The 22,937-nt window shown below is 46.7% G+C and overlaps 1 protein-coding gene across 4 annotated transcripts in view; it reads right to left on the bottom strand.

Moving 5' to 3' along the window:
• The window catches only part of TRABD (TraB domain containing), a 247,012-nt gene that overhangs the window by 155,688 nt on the left and 68,387 nt on the right, over positions 1-22,937 (bottom strand). For all 4 annotated transcript variants that reach the window (XM_086967441.1, XM_086967446.1, XM_086967442.1 and 1 more), the window contains exons 4-5: positions 19,055-19,221; positions 4,429-4,569 (exon numbers count right to left, since the gene is read on the bottom strand). In XM_086967441.1, the coding sequence (XP_086823567.1) occupies positions 4,429-4,569; positions 19,055-19,221 (308 nt within the window). The remainder of the gene's footprint in view (positions 1-4,428; positions 4,570-19,054; positions 19,222-22,937) is intronic.

Here is a 22,937-nt window from a genome sequence, read left to right on the forward strand (position 1 = left end):
GATGGGAAATTGGTAGATTTTTTCTTTTAATACAAAGCATTACCAGAGCATCCTCAGTAAATAATAGATAAATGGGTCAAAGGAACCCTAATGATTATACATGAACACATTTAGCAATGTTCAATTACTAATACAATACTTTTCACAAAATAAGGAGCCAAATTGCAACTGTATGCAGTTTCACTCCAAGTAAATCCGCTATATTTCTTTGCTGAGCTCCATAAAGTATGTGCTGATGCTCCATGCCATTGCCCCAGGAGTAAAAGAGAAGACACAGGTGAGTAGTTTCATGTCCCTGGCAGTCTAAATACTTACTAGTCAGAAACATTTAGTTATTTAAGTCAATGAATGGGCATTACTGCCTCACAAAATTGCACTTCTAGGCTATACTGTGTGTTTGGATTGCTTTCACTGATCCTGTGGTATGTGGAGAAAAGAAAAACCAAGGGCATGATTAAATATTTTCATGTTTCACTTAGTTTCTAGTCTTTCAAAAACCCAATAATCTTTTGCATAAGAATGTTAGCTAGGATCGAATTTATTGCTAAGTACTTTATTATGTTTGGTGCCATACATTGGTGGGCATTTTCAAATTTTTGAGGTACATGCAAGTAATCATTTAAATGGATTTTGTTAAACGGGTAGTGGAAAAGAATTCTATTTCAGATATGACAAACTTTGTATAGATGTATTTGTTTATTTATATAGCGTGCTACTACCCAAGGGCGTCTAGGCTCTTGCAGCTCAACATATAGACCAACTAACCACCCGGTTGTTTACAAGAGGTTATTGGGTATAAAGCCAGCTTTTAAGTTTCTTCCTAAAGGAGAGTAGATCTGGGGAGTTTTTTAACTCTATTGGCATCTCATTCCACCATCTAGATGTGACACAAAAGAAGCTTTTACCACCCCATCTGAGAAGGCGGAACTTAGGTTCTTTCACGAGCTTCAGTGAGGCAGACTGGAGTGTACATGCTGGAATATGCCATTGGAAGCGATCTGTCAAGTAAACAGGACCAAGGTTATGCAGAGCCTTGTAGGCGATGCAAAGCGCCTTAAACTTAATTCGCTTCGCCACAGGCAGCCAGCGCAAGGTATTGAGAGCCTGTCTGGTTGATGAAAATTTGGCTAGGAAGCCGAGCTGCGGACCTTTGGAGTACCAGCAATTTTGTCACTACTGATTTGTTTGCACCAACCAATTTCCTGTTACAGTAACCACTGTTTTCTGTAATACCGGTGGGATAAATGGAAGAATTTTCCTTAGGATTTTCAAGGTGAAAGAGATTGACGAGGAGAGCATCTTTGCATGATGTGAAAAGGATAAGGAGGTGTCAATAATGACTCCGAAATGTTTTGCCTTGGTGACTGTAGAAGGAGGGATCCCCAGCTCCATGGGCCACCATTCTGAAGACCAGAACGATGTGTCTCTGCCGAAGAGTAGAAGCTCCGTTTTATTGGAGTTCAGTTTAAGGCAATTTTCTACCATCCAGTCACCTCCACCTCTCATGCATCCTTGAAGTTGTGGGCTGTGCCATGATTTCCTACTCGAAGGAATGGAGACCTGCGAGTTCCTGATCTACTCAGCACACCTGTAAGGAACATCTGATAAGGAGTCACATTGATAGTGAACCCCAACAAGTGCAGAATGAGCGCTGAAGTCTGGAGGTGGAAGACGAGACTGCGTAGGGCAAGCTTGTCTTCAACAGCTAATCGTTGAGATGGGGAAACTGACAACGTTGATCTCCAAAGATATGCTGCAACCACCACCATCACCTTGGTTAACACCTAAGGGGCACTGGTAAGGCCAAAGAGGAGCACCACAAACTGTAAGTGCTCTTGGAGTATCGTGAACCACAGGTAACGTCTGTGGGCAGACTGGACGGGGATGTGAAAATATGCGTCCTGCAAATCCAACTGCTACCATCAAGTCTCCTGGATACAGGACAGGCAGTACTTGAGCAAGCGTGAGCATTCTGAATTTCTCCTTCTTAAGGAGGGGATTGAGAAGGCGCAGGTCAAGTATAGGACCGAGGCCTCCGTCATTCTTTGTAACTAGAAAGTAGAGGAAAAGAAACCATGACCTACTTCTGACAATAGCACCCTTTCTACGGCTCCATTATCAAAGAGAGCCGTCACTTCCTGACAGAATAAGGAGAGCTGGTCTTCCGTCAGCCTGTTGTAAGTGTGTGGCATGGAAGAGAGGTAACAAAGGGGAGGTAGCAGCCCCTTTGGAGAGCTGCAAAACCGAACAGACTTTTCTTATTAATCTCCAGTGGTGCAGGGGGATGGCATATCCAGCCCCTATTGGATGCCATTGACATTTGGAGGGCAAACTAAAGAAGTTTGGAGGCTGCAGCTGCTGACTGGGGCTAAGGGGGTGTGGGGTTGATTTTGGAGGTTGAAGCCTGAAACACCAAGCTCTCTGGGTTAGGGTGCTGGTTGAGGAAACTGAGGTTCGCTCGGGTGGGGCCGTGGGGGGGGGGGGGCAATAGTCCTGTACACAGCAGCCCTTGAGCAGGAATTGGACCATGCCCCGAGCAGGAAATCGGTGATCACTTAAATGAAAGGGAGAAGTGGTTTGGATGGGTAACTCCAAGTTGAAGCACCTCTGTCAAGCCATTCAACTCAACTGCCACTGAGGGGAATTGAAGGTTCAAGACCTCAGCTGCCCTCCTCACCACCATAGCGTAACCAAGGTAGGGGGGGAGAGATCAGGCAAGTGTCTTTTGAGGTGTCCAGTCCACTGAGCTGGGGCATCTGCCATATCCTCTCACTAAGTGTCCTCAAAGTCTTTTAAGGGCTAGTAAACATAAGGGTCCTCAGACCGTTCCCATTCAATCCTCGTCATAATCCTGGTCATAAGAATAAGGTACTGGCTCCAACATGAGGAGTTTGCCCCTAGTTGGTGCCGGATGATGCCAGTCCGCTCTGTGTCAGAGTCTGGAATGATGATGGGGTGACACAACCAATGGGCGTTAACATTGAAGCGGGATTTAGCGAAGGTAGAGGTCCGGCGACGTTCTGGATCAGTTAGTGCATCCCTGAATCCCAAATGGCACCGAGGGCAGGTCCACTGGGGGAAAACATTATGGGACCCTTCCAGACCAGAGGGCACCCAAATAGGAGGTGAATGGCCTCAAAATTCTTTAAGCTGGATGGGCACTCCGGCTCATGGAAACCCAGAAAGGTGCAGAGACAATGCAGGCTCCACCTCAGAGCTGGGCCCCAAGTGCTGACGCCCCAGCGACTCCTCCTATGACTTGTGCAGTCAAGTTGAAGACCTCTTAGACTAGGACTTCATTTGGTAGGACTTACTGAGTTTCCTGATTACTTTGAATGGGACGACAATCAGTGGATGTGGCTCCACGAACAATCTCTGGACCTTCCTTGCAACCAAGATCTGGAATGCTGCTGGGGGGTTGTCAGTCGGCGAGGAGCTGGAGGGACCACTACCTCAGCTCCTTTGGATGCATGTTGCAGCGATCCCTGAGTCGCGATTGCGCTACAGACACCAGATGCAAACTAAATGCATGTCCGTCACAGATATCGGATGGTGATAGTCACCACACAGTTTGAAATATGCCTTATTGGGGGACATCCTCACACCAGGAGACAAAGTCTTGAAACAATCTTTGACAAAAGGTCAAAAAGTGCCTGGGGATAGCTCTTTAGATCTGTACTGACTGAGAGGAAAAAAAGAACTGACATCAGTGCACTGGGGTGGGTGTCTAGGTAGACAATGCCACAGGAGCCGAATGGGGTGGCACTTATAAAGGCACCATAAACGTCACTTCCGGTGCAGATGAACCAACAAAGCAACATGGAGCCATACAACAACACCTATGCGGAACACAGCTGTACTGCTCGCCAAAGTTTCCAGATCCAGTCCGCCGACTGGAGAATATTCTAAGGAAAGAAATCTGTGGTTAGAAGTCTATCAGACCATGGAAATTTAACATTGCACCCACTTTCAAAGGAATGGTATATGAAAATGACAAGCAAGTTTGTAGTTCAAATAGGTGCAGGTGGCAAATTCAGCAAAAATAGGTCCACTTTTAAAATCTAAATGGGAATGGAGTATGTGTCTGAAACAGGGCATTTTAAATCTTATGTTAGCAAACCAACAAAGAGCATGATAGAATTATACTATGAAGAACTACTGACAATAAAAATTCACTTAGCGGCAGGGGAAAAAAAGAAAAAAGTTTTTTATTTTATTTTTTCTGTACTTATGATGCATTAATAATATTCTAATGAAGACATTGGAAGGGTTCGTTTGTAACTTTCTCCCCAAATCTGATTCACAGTATTATTGTAGCAGTAAATCCCACAGCATACCATGTGATGCACTGATTATTAAACACAGCATGTTCGTGGTTTGCCTCACATTACAACAAGTCCAGAGAGTGTTGCTTTGAACACGTCATACCTGTTTTATGGCTTGCTGAAGTTTTTCAAAGTTAATTTCTTTGGCTTCCTTGAGTAAAGTCTTTTCGTCCATCTTTAACATGGATACTCGGTACTGACAAAGCTCAACCACCACAACATCAGGTTGTACCTCCTGGATTGTCTACAGGAAAACAGACAAGAGATGTAACCGCAAATGGAAAACAAATTTTCATATCTCTGCAAATGGTTTGTAAACACTTTAAATGCATTGATGTAAAAACAGAAAAGTACTAGGTGGGAGTCCTTTTGGGCTACCAACAATGTAAAACTTTTTCAAGATGCAAGCTGTTATTAAACAAACAAGCATTTGCAATGCAATAGGTCTCGCATTAGGAAAGTTTGAGCTATTGGTATTGTAAATGGCAAAGTAAATGGAAAAGTTTTTATTTATGTGTTGTTTTTGAAAATAGCAAAATTAATAGCTTTGTCATTTACAATGCCAATAGTTATAGCTTTCGCAAATGTGATACCTATAGCATTTGTAATGCAATATGTACTCCTCTGTAAATCTATTATCTTATTTATCATAAAATGCAACTGGTTTCCCTTCTTTAGACCTCTGCCTAACATATATATCATATGGGGAAATGCAGAGCTAACCAGAACTGCCGGCGTACATACCACACATCTACAGGTGCCCTTTTAACTCTCACATTCCATTCCATCACAATGTTAAGCACACGATCCTTAATAACTCGATAACTGCACTTTGGTACTCATCCTGCACAACCTACAACTACTTCCCACAAACGCTCAAAACAAGGAACGCACCCTCCCAGCCACATTCCCACATGGTGTAGCTTACCTTCCGTGCCAGTAAGGGCTTTAGCACTCCACGGAAGGCTAGTAAGTGCTACACAAATGTTACAGTACAATAGCACTTTCTAATGTAAGCTGCACAAAAACACGACTTTGACGACTAAGGCATGTTGGCAATTTTTGGAGTTTTTACACCTTCATGAGGGATGAATGCTCTAGATACACATCAGTCGAGGAATAAAAGACTCCAACATATCTAATGGGCATGCGCCGACGCACGCTTTTAAAAGTAAAGCAATTTGCAAGCAAGTAGTATTTTGGAGGGCGAAAATGCAAGACGAAACGCCTTTCGATATAATTAAATGTTCCATCTTGCTTCCAAAATTTAGCAACGTCTCCCTCTTGACCTTTTATGCATACAAATAAATGTCATAATTTACATATTTTTGCTCTTACATTTGCTCGTGGAATCGCATACATACCAGAATGCGCAATGTACCATGGATAGACTAAGGGCTCGCGCCGCCGGCCTGCGACCAGGAAGTCAGGCAGGCCGGGCGGGACAACCGGAAACAGGAAGTAGGAGGGCGGGAGCCTACCCCGCCTCCCATGGAAGAGCCGCGGCTGTTTGGAGCACCAGAGCAGGCAGGAGCCTATCCTGCGCCCCGGTGCCGAAGGAGGGAGGAAGAGTCCTGCTGCCGGGCCCTGCAGCTGCCGATGAGATGAGCCGCGGCCGCACCAAGGAAGCCGGTGAGTGTGGCTTCGCCTTGTTGATGATCTGCGCGTGCGGCGGCTGTGTATGTGTGTGAGCGTGTGTGTGTGTGTCTTGGAGTCTGTGTGTGTGACTGTGGGGGGGAGAGGGTGTGTGTGTGAGCGAGTGTCTGTCTGCTGTTTGTGTATATGCGAGCGCATGTGCACGGCGCGGGACGGAACGTGCGCGTTCGCGCACCCAAATCTGCCTTCAAAAGCTCGTGACAGTTTCTTGTCCTCATTCCCCCGTGTCAGATAACTATAAGTCTCCAACCCTGGACGCATCCTTCGGATGCGAATTCCAGGGCGAGACCTAAAAAGCACTTCGACGACAGCCTAAGATTTTACTGAATAAATCGTGGTATGTACTATAAAAGATAATGAAGCAGTTTGGAGTAAAGAAAATAACTTATACAAACGTTTTCAGATTTAAACACATGGCATTTTTTAATAGAAGAGGCACTGGTGGGATGTGCCTTACAGGACAAGACCAAAAAGAAATACATTTGTGTGGGCTGTAAGTCAGCGCAAAAAGATTGAATCAAACTTATCAGTGTTGTTTCTACATGGTTGTTGCATTCTTGATGCCCTTACCTGGGAGGTTCTTCTACAATCACACCGCACATATAATTGACCACTGGGATAAGGTTTCCAATTGCCCAATGTTATTGCTAGAATAACTGTTAGTTACATGAAGCTAGTTTAATAAGTCCTAAGAAATTATTACTACAAATTCTCATATGGAATATAAATCTTATCTTAATAAAATACTCAAGATATTTTTTCAAAGGAAACTGCACATAATTTGAACATAGTCCTGTGGTTTGGATGTATCTTTTGCAGATTAACTGCACTGAGTTATGTCGTGGTAGAAACAAACTCATATAATTCAATTCGTAGGAAGTTATATTTTTGATATTCTGCAAATCTTTGCCCAGAAGACCGTTAACTGTAGAATATACCCCGACTCATCAATATATATATAAAAAAAACACGAAATGATGTACTCAACACATTTAATTTACTTAAAATGTTAAATCTAGTCACAAAAAATACAAAGAACAGTACAACATAACGGTGCAATTTATAATATTGGCATGTGTAACATCAGTGATGTCCCAGGCGATATTACACATGATGTAATGAATGAAATAATTAACCATGCATTGGTCTGTTGAAATCAGATTGTCACATGCATAGCTAAATTAAAAACCGCATGCCAAGCCCTTATACATTCCTATATATATATATATATATATATATATATATATATATATATATATTGCATCAAAGGAACATTTAATTTCTTTAGCTTAGTGACAGTCTTAATCTTTTTCGTTTTTGATATATATATATATATATATATATATATATATATTTTTTTTTTTTTATAAGTGGCAGTTCAGAAGACAAAAATGTAGTTAGTTTACAGTGTTTATTTTGTATGCTTTGTCTCACTAGTGTTTTGAAAAATGTAAATGGAACTAACTGGATATGCTAAGGTAGTTCACCACAAGCGAACTACTGAGACATTTTAGCTTGCTTAGAGAGACATTTCACTGCTTGTTTATTGTCAAAGTAAGGCTGGTAGTTTATGATTCTCTTCGGCCTCTGTTTTCGGGACAGCCAGCTGAAGAGGAGCAATGGAAGGGCTCAGAGGTGCCGGAGATGGATTTGGTGCCTGGCTCATCAAAGGCTTTCACCTTACGCTAGAAATGCACATGGATGAAGGCAATGTTTGAAATTTTTTAAAGGGGTTTCTAGAACTGTTCTGCAACTTCCTTATTTGTAGTAGAGATATAGCGCAAGTCATTGGGTGTATGGTTTGTGAACGGACATTGACAAACTAAGCTATTTCAAATAGTGTTTATTTTCTTTATTTATTTAATGAGGTGCTAAATTGTTCTTTAAAACTCAACTGTGATAGCTACGATCAGTCTATGCTTCCCCCAAAAAGATTAGTATAAGCACGATACTGGGATTGGGTAGCGCAAGTAGAGCCAAGTAGTACATCCCCGGAAAAGCTTACACTAGAATGTATGGCCCACAAACAAGTCAGATCCCTGGAGTATTATTTTGAAATAATACAGACACCAACGGATATAAAATCATATATCCAGTTCAGGTTTGGCACCCTCCCTTTGAATGATCCAGTGGGAAGATGGCATTGTGACACAACGACTTTTCAGCGGTGCCCAGCCCGTAAAGCTCCAGTGGAATTTGTGGCGGATGTCATGTTTGTCTGTCAGTCATATGCTCTTCCCAGGGCAAATTGGCTGAGTCCCATTTGCACACAAATGGGAACCCAGAATCATATAAAAGCCATGCAAATTTTAAAATCAGATGCAAGACTGTTGATTGCCTGTGCTGTTGCCAATTTATTTTGCCACATGTGGGGCATTAGGAAAAGAGCTCAACGGGTGGAAGTAGGCTAATTGCACCGTTATGTTTTTATTTAAAATCTTAAATGTCTAGCTTAATATGGGAGTATTCCAGCTCTTGCCTGGACCTGACATACGAATCCTTTGTCCCTGGATCCAAGTTGGCGCTCCAGCTGTAGTACAAACCAAGTGTCCGTGGAGAGAAATCAAATGCTAAGCTTCAATATAAGAATATACCTACTTCTGAAAAAATCCTGAAATTGCATGCATTACAAAGAGCACTGAGCTGGTTAGTTTACTAGGCCCTGGACCATGCATCAAAAGGAATTTATTCAGGAATTTTGACTATCCATTTAAACTGCAGAATTTTAATTATGTCATACATGATTGTGTTTCAACGATTGGGTGAGTATTAATGTTTGTATATTTAAAATGCAAAAACTTTTATCGAAAATATGCCGAAATAAAGTATTTATGATGAAGGCTGTGTATAAAAGAGCACTGTGTCGTGCATAATTAAGACATAGTACCCATATATAGCTTGATATGGTAGGTTGAACATTTTGCAGCACTGTAATTTACTGCACTGTACACTAGCACACCTATCTATTTACAATGCATCATCAAAATAAGTGTAAGCATATATTTTTGCATTGCATTACAGGACAGTTTTATCTAAAACAAATTGGCTGGGTAATTTTGAGCAAAATAGATCAAGAAAAGCCAGGAGAAATAAAATTAAGAGCCATTATCAGCATATCAATAACAGAGAAAATATACAGTAGGCCTTGAAAAATCTACTCTCCCACCCGCAATTTTGAGTGAGATTTTATCAGATTGAGCTATTTTTAGAACCTACTAGTCCATTCTAGCAAGTGAACTTAAGCTGGAAAGGTACAGGTGTTCTGTTCATTCAGTAAGTCAATGAGCAATAAAGATGTAATTAAATCTTGACACTTTTGCAATCTGTTCAAGGATAGAGGTCAAATGTTAGTTTGTCTTTTTACTAATTGCTCCTTGGAAAATGGATTTTATTTTTGTTTCTCTTACTACATCTAGGGGTTTTTGTCAAGTGAGCCGTCTGAAGATACCTGTTTTTTAAATAAAATTATAAGTATGCCTATAACTGGGGGCGTGGCCAAGCAGCATGGCCGGCAGGACGTGAGCTCCGCAAGCTCCCGGCCTGAGAACCCGTAAATCCTGCTTATTTATCCTGTTGGTGCTCGAAACCGGTTGCGGCGTTGGTCGGAGGACCCCCTCCCACTAGTGACCCCCCCTGCGAGTGGCGGCGGTGAGTGCCTAGGCCGAGAGCCGTGCTGGATGCTGATGTGGGTGAGTCCCGGGCCTCTAACTACGCGAGGTCGGGGTCTGAGGCCTAGGCAGTGGTGAAGACGGCGTGGCGGACCTGCTCCCCTCTGGCTCCCGGAGAACTTGGCGCCTTCCTATCCGCGCCGGAGCCTGCTGCCCTCTGCGGCTGCGGTGGCGGAGCCTGGAGCCTGCTGGTTGCTGCTGCGGGAGAGCTGTATCGACCGGCGCCTGAGGAGGTGGCCGCACCGGAAGGCCTTTCCCGCTGGCGCCGCATCGCGTAGGAGGTGGAGGCCTTGGGTGACGCCTGCAGTGGCTTAGGTGAGACCTTACCGGCCCTAGCGATCCCGGTCTACTGGTGCCCGGCGGACGGCCTGGGGCTCTGCACGACAGAGGTGACCTGGCCCGTGGTCTGCTGGCCTGTCCCGTTGTGGCGACGTTCCTCTTGTGGCGGTGGGCGGCCATTGGGCGGCCCAAATTCATCGATCCGGCTGCTGGGGGGGGGGGGGGGGGGGGGGGGCTTGAGACCCCTGGGAGAGGAGCTGCTCCGTGACTTTAAACACCCCGCTGGGAGCGGATTTATGGCCCGGAGGGCGCTGCGGTGAGTGGTGTTGCGTATCCTGACCCCCCCGCACTGACTTGCTTGTCCCTAGGGGCCACTCACCGAAGGGGACTGGTGTCTAGTGTGGGTCCATTCAACCGGCCTGCGGCTGCTGAGGTCTAGATATTGACCCATTGCACGCGGTGTCGCCGCTTTGTACCTGGCGTGTCGCCCTACGTTGCGGACTCCTGGAAATCATTGGCTGGGTGGCACCGGGGACTTGCGGTCTGAGGGGGTCCGGGGCACCCCGAGTGGCTGGTGTGCTGACCAGAGCGCTCTGGGCCTTGGCCATGCGTAAAGACAGAATGTCGCGTGCCACGCAGCCAAACACCATCACCCAATACTTTACACAGCGGCTGCCCTCCCAGCGGATCACGCGCCAATCAAGCCAGGAAGAGGGTGCGGGCGAACCCGGAGAGCCCTCCCGAGCGGAGTTGTTGAAAGCCATACAGGGCTCACATACAGCACTAGAACGGCAGATCGAGACTGTCTCCATAGACGTCAACTTGCTGCGCACTGACCTTCGTAAGGTTGCTGACAAAGTCACTGATGCCGAGGGAAATATTGCGGAGCTGCAGGTTGAGGTGGCCACTCTCAAAAAGACAGTCACGCACCTCACAGCTGCGACGCAGGCCCTGGAGCGGAGGGCTGAGGATGCGGAGGGAAGGGCCCGTCGAAGCAACATAAGGGTCCTCAGGGTGCCAGAGCGGCTTGAGGCGGGGAACGCTGAACGCTTTCTAGAAACCTGGATCCGAACATCGCTGTGCCCGGAGGGCCTCTCAGACGTCTTTGTCATTGAGCGAGCACACCGTGCTCTGGTTCCGCCGCCGCGCCCCGGGGCGCCCCACGAGCCTTTATCGCCAAAATCCTGAACTATAAAGATCGCGATAGCATTCTGCGGGCGGCGAGGGAGACAGCGGATCTCACCATCGTGAACAGCCGGGTGTCCATCTACCCCGACTAAACCCAACAGGTCCAGGAGCAGAGGAAGTCCTATTTGGGGGTGAAAAGAAAGCTGCGCATGATGAAGCTGCAGTATATGCTGTTGTATCTTGCAAAGCTCAAAGTACTCTCGCAAGGGAAGGCGCACTTCTTTGAATCCCCGGCGAGGTCTGGGAGTGGCTGGAGATCAGGGGCGACGACCTCCCACCCGGGGAGTGGGGGGCCCCGAGAGACATGGGGAACACGGCCGGCACGGAGACGCCGTAGCAGACTGAGACGCCGGTCTGGTTCGGCTAGCCCGGAGGAACCTTGGATTATGGTGGGCGAGGACGGTGCTATGCTCCTGGAGCCTTTGCCAGATGAATCTGAGTTGGGGGCTCCGAACCTGACAGAGCATGAGGAGGTCCTCGTTCCCAATACTTTGCAGGACACGATACAGGACACGCTCTTCACTGCTCCTGTGATCCCGGAAACAGGGGGGGACTAAGTCGTTGGAGTTGCCGGTTTCATCCTGAGGTGATATGACTCCTGGCTGTTCTGTATGTTTGGCCTACTGGCCCGTAACTGGTTTGCTTTTCTGATTGATAACTGCTGTCGGCAGCGATTGACACTTTGTGACTATGTGACTCAGAGTACCTTCACTATTTTTGCCAATTGAGAGATGTGTTAGGGGTTGGGGGGGCGGGGGGGAGCTGATTGATGGGACGGGGCCCGAATTGCACTGTTTCGCACCAGGGAGAGTACAACTAACCTTTGCTGGGTTCGGTAGGGGGCTTGGAGGGGGGGTGGTTGTTTGTTGTTGAGTGTGTGAGTGGTGTGGGGTGAATGGGGTGGCTGTGTACGTACTGGCACTGGCAGAGGGAGGGCGGGTAGCATGTTTTGGTGTTGCGGTCATCCTGCTCGTGGGTGGGGGAGGTGGGGGGGAATTCTCTCGCCTCGGTGCCCACTCTGATCAGCGATCACACTCGGCAATTCTTGGCATTAGCTTGCCTCATCCTCACCAACGGCCCCACCAGACCGCCGGGGATGCCTGGTCTCACCCTGGAGATACCCATTAAGGGACCATCTCTCAGGGAAGCCAGGAAGGGTTTCGCAGCGGTCGAAGCGCCTTGGGACCCTCCGGGTAAGTAGTGCGCTATATAAATGCCTATACATTTACATTTACATTTCTTCAAAGTTTGAGTGGTTGGGGGGGTTGGGAGATTGGAGGGAGTTGTGGGGAGAAACTGTTTATAGCATCGAGTGTACTGTTGTTTGAGCCCCTGGGAGGCTGCTTGCAGATGCTAGATTTGGCTGCCCGGATGGGCGTGGTCTTTGCTTATGGGATACAAATTTTTAACTTGGAACGTGCGTGGACTGGGCACCTGCACTAAGAGACACAGGGTACTGTCCTTTCTCCGGCGCCATGGAGTCTCTATAGCGTGTTTTCAGGAAACTCATCTGAACGATGAGGGAGCTCTTAAGCTGGCGAAGAAGTGGAGGGGTCAGGTGTTTCATTCCTCCTTCTCTACCTATGCTAGGGGAGTCCTGATCTGGGTGGCACCCGGGGTTCCTCTAGCGGTTCAGTTCGCTGAGGCGGATATTGAGGGCAGGTATATACTTCTGCGGGTGAAGCTAGATGGGAGGGATTTCCTGCTGCTAAATTCCTATGCACTCAATGTGGACGACCCAAGCTTCTTCTCCAATCTCCAGGAGCTTATTGCTGCAGATTTAGATGCCCCCCTCCTCTGGTTTGGCAGGGCTCGACAAATCTGAAAAATTGTACTAGTCCTGCAGGTCTAGTAACTTGGAAAATCCCCTCGACCCAACTGCAACCTACTTGACCTCTGTCTTTGAAAACAGAGCAAAAGTGACAAGTTAACAAGATTTAAAGCCATCTTTATTGCTTAGTTCCTTTGTGAGCAATAAAAATGCTTTTAAATCTTGTTATCTTGTCACTTTTGCTCCGTTTTCAAAGGCAGAGGACAAAAGTTAGTTTGTTTCCTACTCGCCAGAAAGGGCGAGTAGGAGCTAAAAATAGCTCGTCCTCATCCATTCTCCCTCGCAAATGCGAGCGGGCGAGTGGATTTGTCGAGCCCTGTTTGGGGACTTTAATTGTGTGATGGATCCGATGCTGGACAGGCACCCTCCCCGTACCGGCACGAAACCACGGATGACGGCACGTCTCCGGGAGGTGATGGATAACCTGGGTGCTGTTGATGTGTGGCGCCTCGGTAATCCGGGGCTGAAACTATACACTTGTTACACTCCGACACACAACACACATAGTAGGCTCGATAGAGTCCTTGCTGCCAATCTCGACGCATCCCTGGTTTTATCGGTCACGCATCAAGCTCGGTTTTTGTCTGATCATTCGCCCGTGACGTGTGTGGCACAATGGGTGGACCAGTCCTCCCGCCCACGGACTTGGAGGATGCCAGGGGGACCTCCTGCAAGATCAGGTGGGTAGGGAACATGTGGAGACGGCCCTACAGAACTACTTAGACTTAAACTGGGGAGACAGCGACATGCCTTATGCGACCAAATGGGACGCTCTCAAGGCGGTTGTGCGGGCGCATGTATGGGCCTGACTTATGGGGTCCGGAGACAGTTGCTCCGAGATCTCAAGTGTGCTCAGGATCGCCTCTGCCACTGTCCATCCCTGTCGGAACCGGATGGCTCGGACCTGGACTCTGAGCGGACGGCCTGTGAGGGCGTTCCTGATAGCCTTACCCGGCTGGATAAGTTTACCCTCAGCCAATATCGCCAGCGTCTCCACCGGGAAGGGGACAAGTCGGGCCACCTGCTAGCCTGGATTCTTCGGAGGGAGTCTGCTCCAGCACGGATAGTGGCGTTGAAAAACCCCGCTGGGGACATGGTGCACTCAGAGTCGGACCTCCTCGCGGTTCTCCGCACTCATCTGCAGGCAGTATATACCGCAGACCCATTGGTGACGGAGGCATCATATCAGCTATACCTTCGGGGTCTGACCCTCCAGACCCCCTCAGGGGAGGATGCGGAGGAACTAGACGCCGTCTTGTCGCTTCAGGAGGTCAGAGTGGCACTGGCCGCCTTGCCAATGGCCAAGGCTCTGGGTGGAGACGGTTTCCGACCGGAATCTAATCAGGCGTTTGCGGATACTCTTGCCCCAGTCTCCTGCAGGTTTACCATGAGGCGCTAGAGCGTGGCACGCTCCCACCCACCATGCACCAGGGTGAGGTTTGCATGCTTCTGAAACGGGGAGGGGATAGCTGTGATCCCGCGGCGTACCGGCCTATCACTCTAATCAACACTGATGTGAAAATCCTTACTAGGATTTTAGCCACCCGGCTGGCGCTGCATATGGCGCACGTAGTCCATCAAGACCAGTGTGGGTTCATCCCTGGCCGCAACACCGCCATGAACCTTCGACACCTAAACCATGTCCTCCATGAGGTGCGTGATAGGGAGGATCCCCAGGTCCTGGTGTCGATAGACCTGGCTAAAGCTTTCGAGACTGTCAGCTGGGGGTATCTCTTGGAGGTGCTTCAGCTGGCTGGGGTGGGGCCCCTCTTCTGCGCCTGGATCCGAATCCTATACAGCGCGCCTACAGCCTGGGTCAGACTCGGGCGGCCCAATCGGAAGAGTGGCAACTGGGCAGGGCCCTGGCGATTGAGCCCCTGGCGGTGTCACTCCGAGCGGAGATGGTCCCCTAGGGGATACAAGTGGGGGACACTGTGTACTTGATCTCTCTGTACGCCGATATCGCGTTGTTCTACCGGACCTCCCCCCGGGAATCGCTGCCGCTCCTGCTGCAGCACTTAGATCGTTTTGGTGCAGCCTCTGGGCTGCGCCTTAATCCTGAGAAGTCCCTGATCTTTCCCCTGGCAGGCTGTGGCGAGGACCCCAGAGTGGATTTCCTGCACCTGGGGCTGAGGTGGGAACTGGAGGCTTTCCAATACCTGGGAATCCAAGTGGCCGTGTCCGATGAGCAGTTGCTGGCCAGAAACGCCGAACGAGTGCTCAGTTCCCTACAGCAGTCCGTGTCCTTTTGGAATACGCTCCCACTCTCCCTCATGGGGAGACTAGCCGTCTCAAAGATGGTGATGTTGCCGAGGGTGTTATACGTCCTGCAGAACTCCCTGTGTCCGCTCCCCCCTCGTATATTCAACAAGCTTAATACGCTGCTCATCTCCTTGCTTTGGGCGGGCAGGTTCAGTAGGGTTGCATTGCGCACAGTGGTCAGACGCTGGGAAGAGGGGGGTCTAGAGGCCAGAGGTTCGACTTATACTATTATGTGACCCAACTTCTGCCAGCCACACGGTGGTTCGCGGGTACAGACAACTGGGAGTTACAACTCCTATCGGGTAGAGCGGATGAGAGGACGCTACAGGTGGCTCTGATGAGGGGCAGGGGAGCGGACAAATCCCTGCTGTATGTAGTTCGACACACTGCGGGAATCTGGCAGCGGCTTGTGGAGAGGGTGTTGAGGCGGGCCCCCTTTCATAGGGAGCTACCGGTGTGGATATTGGCACCGGTGACGTTGATGGAGGAACACATGTCGTTCCGGGAATGGCGTGAGGGCGGTTGTGAGACTCTGGCAGACCTATATCCGGACGACTCTTTCGTGACCCTAGAGAGGGCTACGGAGGCCTTTGGACTCACTGGGGGACAGTATCTCCATTACAGAGGCCTTCAGGAAATGGCGAGGGCGACCTGGCCACAGTATCCGGAGGCGCCCCAGGTGTCCCATACTCTGAATATCCTTTTGTCCTGTGGTGGGGGACGACGACTAATAACGCTGTTATATACGGCTATGAGGTGTGACTCGGCCCCTCCGATATCCCCGTGTTGGGCGGCATGGGAAGCGGATCTGGGGGTCGCCCGGCACAACGTAAAGGAATAGGGACCCTTACCCGGAAGGTGTCATGAAATGCACGATTCAAACTGATTCATTTTAATTTTGTGCATCGCACTTCATGACTCCAGTCGCTTTACACTGCATCGCCGCAGATAAAACGGATGCCTGTCCTAGATGTGGTACGGTCAGAGCCGGATTTCTCCATCTGGCCTGGGAGTGCCCGCTGGTCGGAGACTTCTGGAAGTCGGTGGTGGACCACATCCGAAAGTTCACGAGCCTTCAAATTACCCTGACCCCCGCTTCACGGTTTACTGGCCCTGGTTACCAAACCCAAAAAGAGGAACTTATCCTACAAAATGTTGCAGCTACTCTTGGTGTTGGCTAGGCGACGAATGGCTATCACTTGGATGGGACATAGGGCCCCTGTCATGTGATTATGGCTTCGGGATGTTGGGGAAGGGACATTGGCTGAGGAGACGCACATGCAGCGTACACGTAAGGATGAGCGGCTGCAGGAGGACTTACTTGCCTGGCGTATGATGTGCGCTGTGGGGTTAGTCAGCAGCGATTCGGATGCAACTAGTGCTGAATTGTTCTCCTCTGGGGAGTCGGGGTCTGAGGGTGAGGATGCTGGAGGTGGGGAGGGAGAATTGGTGTTGGGGTAATGCCCTGCTGGCTATGCACAATGTTCCATACTGTCAGTTTTATGATTTACTTTGCATCCCGAAGATTTGACTCCTCTAATTGTTATGATATCTGCACCTGCTGGGGCCGTATTGGGGCAATGAACTGTGTACACATGTATTTTCTTTCTACCAATGCCAATTTTGGGGGGGAATATGTTGTTCATCTTTGCTGAAAAATAAAGTTTTAAAAAAAAGTATGCCTGTAACTGGGTAGTACACATTTTTCAATATCTATCCGGAATTATGAAAGCACATTTTTTTTGTAAATAAGAAGTGTGATGCAAAAAAGATTTAAATAGTAGCAAAACAAGCCAAAACACTTTACTTGGTGATGTGCAAATGACACATATTTGCAGAAATTTGATTTCCAAACATTGTTTATACACTACATAATTTTATCAGAAATACTGTCAGTAGGAAATTTTTGGCCACTTTAGTGTAAAATCTGATTACAAAGTACAGGGGGCTACCACTTCATGCTTTAATTAAGCATTTATTAAAAGGAATATACCTGCCCCAACCCTGATGACAATGCTGTTAAAGAACTAAGAGGCAACTCAGGGGTCATGTGTGTCATATATGGCTACATTTGTATTATATGGAGCAAAAGTTTGGTCTATTAAATCCAACAAAAAGTTTTTTTGTACAGCAGACATATTGAAGGTGCTCTCATATGTGATAATGAGGAAAATAGCGTCTCTGAGTTAAAAAACTGCTTGCAGTCCCTGTTCTTGTATTTGTGGACAACGCCATTGCTATTCTTATATATACACGGATGACAAGGAAGAACCATGACAACCTTATTTTTAACTAGCTGTGGTTAGATGCTATAATCTATACCTCAGCGAAGCAAGAAGCATACCAAAAGATGTCCATGTCCTTTTGGTAAACTTTGACAGGCATGGACAGAGAGAATGAAAGAGGATTCATCACCCAGGTTTTCAGATGTACAGCACACAGCCTCAAACAATGGAGGTTTCACTGTTGGCAAGGCACAACCAAATCAGATCAAAGCTCCTCTTGGCAACCAGTGGGGCAGGGGGTGGATTATCACAGTCCAGTGCGGTCCTTTTAGGACAGCAAAAGGTTTAGAATGGATGTAGATCCCTCAAGAGTGCATCACTACACAAGCACTTACATTAAATAAGTACATTTAAAAGATGCTCCTAAACCTTTTTTAATATAATTTATTGGTGTATGTATTTGATGTATTTTCTCATGCATGAATAATCACATACAAGGCTGTGTACTTTAAGTCCTGCTGAGAGAGCATGTGCCACCATTGGTCGGCAACATATGCTCAAGTGAACTGTCTTTCAAGTTTTCTCCGACTTGCTGACCCCACAATGGCCACCACCGATGCCCAATTGGTAGCTTAACTGTAGATACATACCTTACCCAAATTTGTGACATCTTACGTAGCAACAGCACCACAAAGAGGCAGAAGGACCTCTTGCTGTCTATTTTCAAGTATATACCATACCCAACAGCTGCCCTCAGCTCTTGAAATCACATTGACACTTCAGAAGGTCTTGCAACCTACCAGGAGACTCAAGAACTCACCATCTCAGAACTAGGCTTTCCTGCTTCATATGCCAAACTAAACTGCTCCTTCCACCACCATCAGCCACACCACTATGTTGTGATCCTCTGCCAGCAACCAGATCTGGTAAAGGCTCAGAAGGTACTGCACCAACGGCCTCAGATGCATGTTCCACACACACTTTTTGTAGTGCAATTTTTCCCCAATAGCACAAGAGAACTGCCTTATTTTTGCCAGAGTATGGGAGAGATCTGCTGCAGCTATACTAGAACACAATACCTTGGTCTGCAGGTAGTTTATGACTTCAACAGAAGACTTGTAGTGTATTGACTTACTGGAAGAATGGTTGGAATTTCCAACTCAAACACAGTGTAGAATAGACAGTACTGTTCGAAGTATAATCTAAAGCTGGGCCATTATTTCCTTAAGGCTCATGTCTCAATATTTTATATATTGTGTCCCTGTAACTTTATACATTGTTTATTATGTTATAATGTGGATAATGGACGAGTAATTAAATGGAGGGGGCAAGGACAGTTAAGCTGTAATAATATGTTTTACTAAAGATACAATCAAAAAATACATGCTTAAAAATGCATACTTTCCTGGTAACAAAGAGTAGCCAAAGCATGTGGATCTCTGGAACGTTCCGCAGCAGGAGAATGGAGTAATTAATCACCTTTTCCATTACTTACAAAAAGGTATTCTACTATTTTCTTTTCAGAAAATGAATTAGCAATCAGCTCAGGTTTGGTTTGGTACTGCCACTTTAAAAAATAAACATTAAATATAAAATGCGTTTGTGTAGCTCTGTCAATACCTTCACTACATCTCTCTTGCTGCTGTCACTAAAGTGGGCCGTGCCAACTATGTACACTTTGCCCCCATCCTCAGTGACTAGTTCCGTCACAGTATCTGGAAGGGTTGGCTTTTTTTGTCTCCTTTTCATTTTCATCCCCCAGAGAAGTTTAAACGCATCTGCATCCGCTACAAAAAAAAGAAATAATTGAAAAAATAAGATCCTCTCAATATAGCAGGTTCCATTTCATTGTTATAAGAAAGAATAATAACCTAAGCCCCACATTTCACCCTTAAGTAGTCTCTATGCATTGCACCCATCAGAAGCACTCTTTATTAGCAGCAAATCTAGAAGAGTGTGATATTATGAAGTTCAACATATCCCAAACAAAGCCGCACATTTATCAAGCACGCTGGTTATTGACAATCAGTAGGAAAATGGTTGAAATCTTCTAAATAGGTGTAGTAATCTTTTTCATCTTATTCTCTGAATATGCCCCTGCAGATACCTTAATGGAAATGGAACACTGAGAAGGAGCTAACATTGTAGAAAAAGCAAAGTTAGAGAGATCTTTCAATGCATGTCAACTCTTGGTTAGAATTCAGCACAATATATCAAGAGTACCTTTAAAGACAAGCATAATGGAGAAATCAAAGCAAGGGAAAGAAACAGAGACGCTCGATTCAAAATTATAAGTAAATATTGTTGTACTTTTCTGAGTGTGAAAGCAACAGATCAAAACAAACATTATAACTGTGTTCAATTAGGCACTATGCTACATAAACATGGGTGTTGCACTTAATTATGGGATTTTCTGAAGGTGAGTGGGCAGTGTAGGCTAAACTGCAACTAATCTCAACACGGATTCGCATTAACATAGCACTCAGCGGGGTAGACAACAACACATTCCAATTAAAATTGCCTAAAAGCAGCTCAAGCTCACAACTATTGACAGCCAATAAAGAGATGTGGTGAGCCATATTGTGGAAGAACATAGTCCTGGAGCAGGTCACCCATGCACTACAAGGCGACACTAAAGAAAGGTAGCATGATATAGGAGCTATTTTGGAGCATCATGGAAAAGGACTTGACTAGAACACATACTCATCAGCCATTTATTGAAAATGTCCTTCAATACAGGCTGTATATGGCAAGGTAACAGGGTTTTGCTTAGTGATCACTGGTCATTATGTTGAGGTGACGGAGCACCTAAAGAATCAGAAAATATCATTCATTGTGGCAGCACCGAACTGAGTGCACAGCTTACCTCTGAAAGCTACAATGGTGGATACGCCTGGATGAAAGAAGCCAATTGTCTTTATTTGCTTGTATTATAACTAGAATTATAAAGGTTAATGCCAACAAGAATGCGTCTGGTGTCTCGCGAGGTGAAGCTCAGTCTGTGGCCACATGGGATCAAGTTTGAGCAGGTGGTGATCAGACAGGAGTTTCCTTCCAGGGAAGATACCAGAGAGACGATCAGTAGTCTTTTTTTATTTCTTTATTAATGCTTCAAGGAACTGATGAGCATGGTTTCTAGGGATGTTTATTTGGCTGTTTAGTACTGGTAAAATTAAACCAAATCTTGAGGTTACTTGATTATGGTTTAATGTGATAGCCGTGAGTTAGTTGCCATCACCTCTGAGGCACAACCCGTCTCCACCGGACCACCAGTCAGAGTCACTGAAGGACCTGTGATCAAAGTCAGCGCTGCTAAAAACGGATTCACTGGGGGCGGGTGGGCAATGCAGGTTGTTTGCTGAGTTGGATGAACGTGCAGCATGATGGCAGCATGGTTCTGAGCTCCAGCCTGCTTGGCAATTAATCTTTAGAAATTCTGGTCAGTGATGAGCAGAAACTGTCACTGGGGCCGGGAGATGGCTGTGGCTGAAAAATGTGCGGGCACCCTCCAGCTGTATCGTCAAGATACCTGCCAAGCAAGAAGGTCAGGAGAACCACACAAAAAGAGCTTGGCAAAGAGGGCCAGAGGGCATGCATTTCTAGGGTCTGTGCCATCATGGACCACCAGTGATAATCGAAAGAGGGACATGACCTGGGTCTGGATTTTCAGTTTGTCACCTTCCAAAGGTGCCTGATGCACGGCCTGGAACTTGTTCGCCAGGGGCAGAGTGCAGGCGTGTCATGTAGTTCCTACTAATCCACAGCATCTGTGCGTTTGTTTGGATAACATACTCTAGTGGCTTGTGGCCTAGACTGATTCCGGACACCCTTGCAGGATATGTTGGCCTAGAGACCAGCTAGCTCACAATGCCACCGTAAGACCACCTAACCTTACCAGGGAGCGAATTGTTTCTGGCAACCACTGAACAGGACAACCCTGACCCCTCAGGGATCGTGGAAACAGATCAGAACCTTTCGCTCAGTCACTCGTACTTACCTATGCTCAGAGAAATATACAGAATACACAGTGGGATGTTTTCAATATGTTTTCAATATATTTATTGAACCAACGTTATTCTTGCACAGATTACATGTGCAGCGAAAATCAGTAGACAGAAGCAGATAAGTGATTACAAGCACCAAAAGCGCAAATAGTAGATACAGTTCTATCATGGTGCCATAACAGTGTTATGTATGAAGGCATTTAAACAATGCAGTAATTGGGCGTACTCCTACTATGAAAACACTGCTCTGTGTGTGCCTAGAGTGTGTGTAAGTGTGTAGCCAAGAGTCCGCCCCAGCCCCCCACCCCCTCCCAAGGAAAGAGCCAACCCCATTTCCTGGGGAGAGGGAATGTAGGAGCCTGTCTTGTTCACAAACTGGACACCCCCTCATGGAGATGTCAGACCACTGCGTGGTTAAGTCTCAGCATGCAGGAACCCTCGGTGTCAGCTGAAATGCCTCCTCTACTAATCTATTGGGATGCTCATTATTTAGAATAGAAAGCAGCTTTGCGATGTACATGTGGATTAGCAATGTTACAGGTATGTAGATAGCCAAGTCGCCCTGTGGATGAAGGTAGACAACATTTGTACATAGTGGCCTAGTACATGATGTTCGAGGCATTGTGATAATGTTGTGAAAAGCTAGATGTGTAAACAAGGTAGTTTTGGAGAAACTAATTCAACATTGTTGTGCATGCAAATATGTGCAAAAGTTCAAAGCTGGAAAATAGGACAATGTAAGAAATATGCGGTTTCGCTACATGGTCCTATATCAGGAATAGAAAAAGCGAGCAGTAACAAAAAGCTGAAGAACACCAACACACGGGTGAACAGGAAGATATTGGAAATGACTGAAGAAGCAGCAACAGGGTCTTACTGATTACGGCCAGGTTGGTGTCATTTGGGCCTCCCATACTGCATTGAGTAATGAACCTTGCAAAGAAATACCCTGACGTGAGGTGGGTGAACCTGGCCACAGTATATTCAAGATGCTGTTTACAGACGTGCAGTGCTAGTGTGGTAATCCAAAGACTGCAGTGTGCTGAGAGCTGATAGGTAGCATTCTCTAGGAAAGCCTCATGTTATATCTCTTAAACCCAAGCCTCCATAAGACTTGCATACCATGGAAGGTGGGGATTAAAATGGGGGCCCCCCGCTGGCAGGATCAAAGAAACCAGTGGCCTTGCAACATGCTATACAATGATAAAGAGACTCCAGTCTCTCCCAGTAATGATGGACTTCTTTTCCCTAAAGACCTAAGACAAACATTAGGTGAAAACTACTATCCCAGACTACATTTACCCACCACAACAGGGAGTGACAGGGAAACAAAAGAACCCATTAGTCTGTATAAATTTGCATTTATCCGAACAACAGAGAAGAACATCAGTTACTTACTGTGGTTCTCCAGTATTGGTGTCTTTCATAGATTCACATGCCTGAATCATTCCCCATTGTCGGAGTGGGAGTCCCACGGTACATGAAAAAGCAATAATATG

This window comes from Lissotriton vulgaris, chromosome 1_1 (assembly GCF_964263255.1).
Source record: "Lissotriton vulgaris chromosome 1_1, aLisVul1.2, whole genome shotgun sequence".
Classification (NCBI taxonomy): domain Eukaryota; kingdom Metazoa; phylum Chordata; class Amphibia; order Caudata; family Salamandridae; genus Lissotriton; species Lissotriton vulgaris.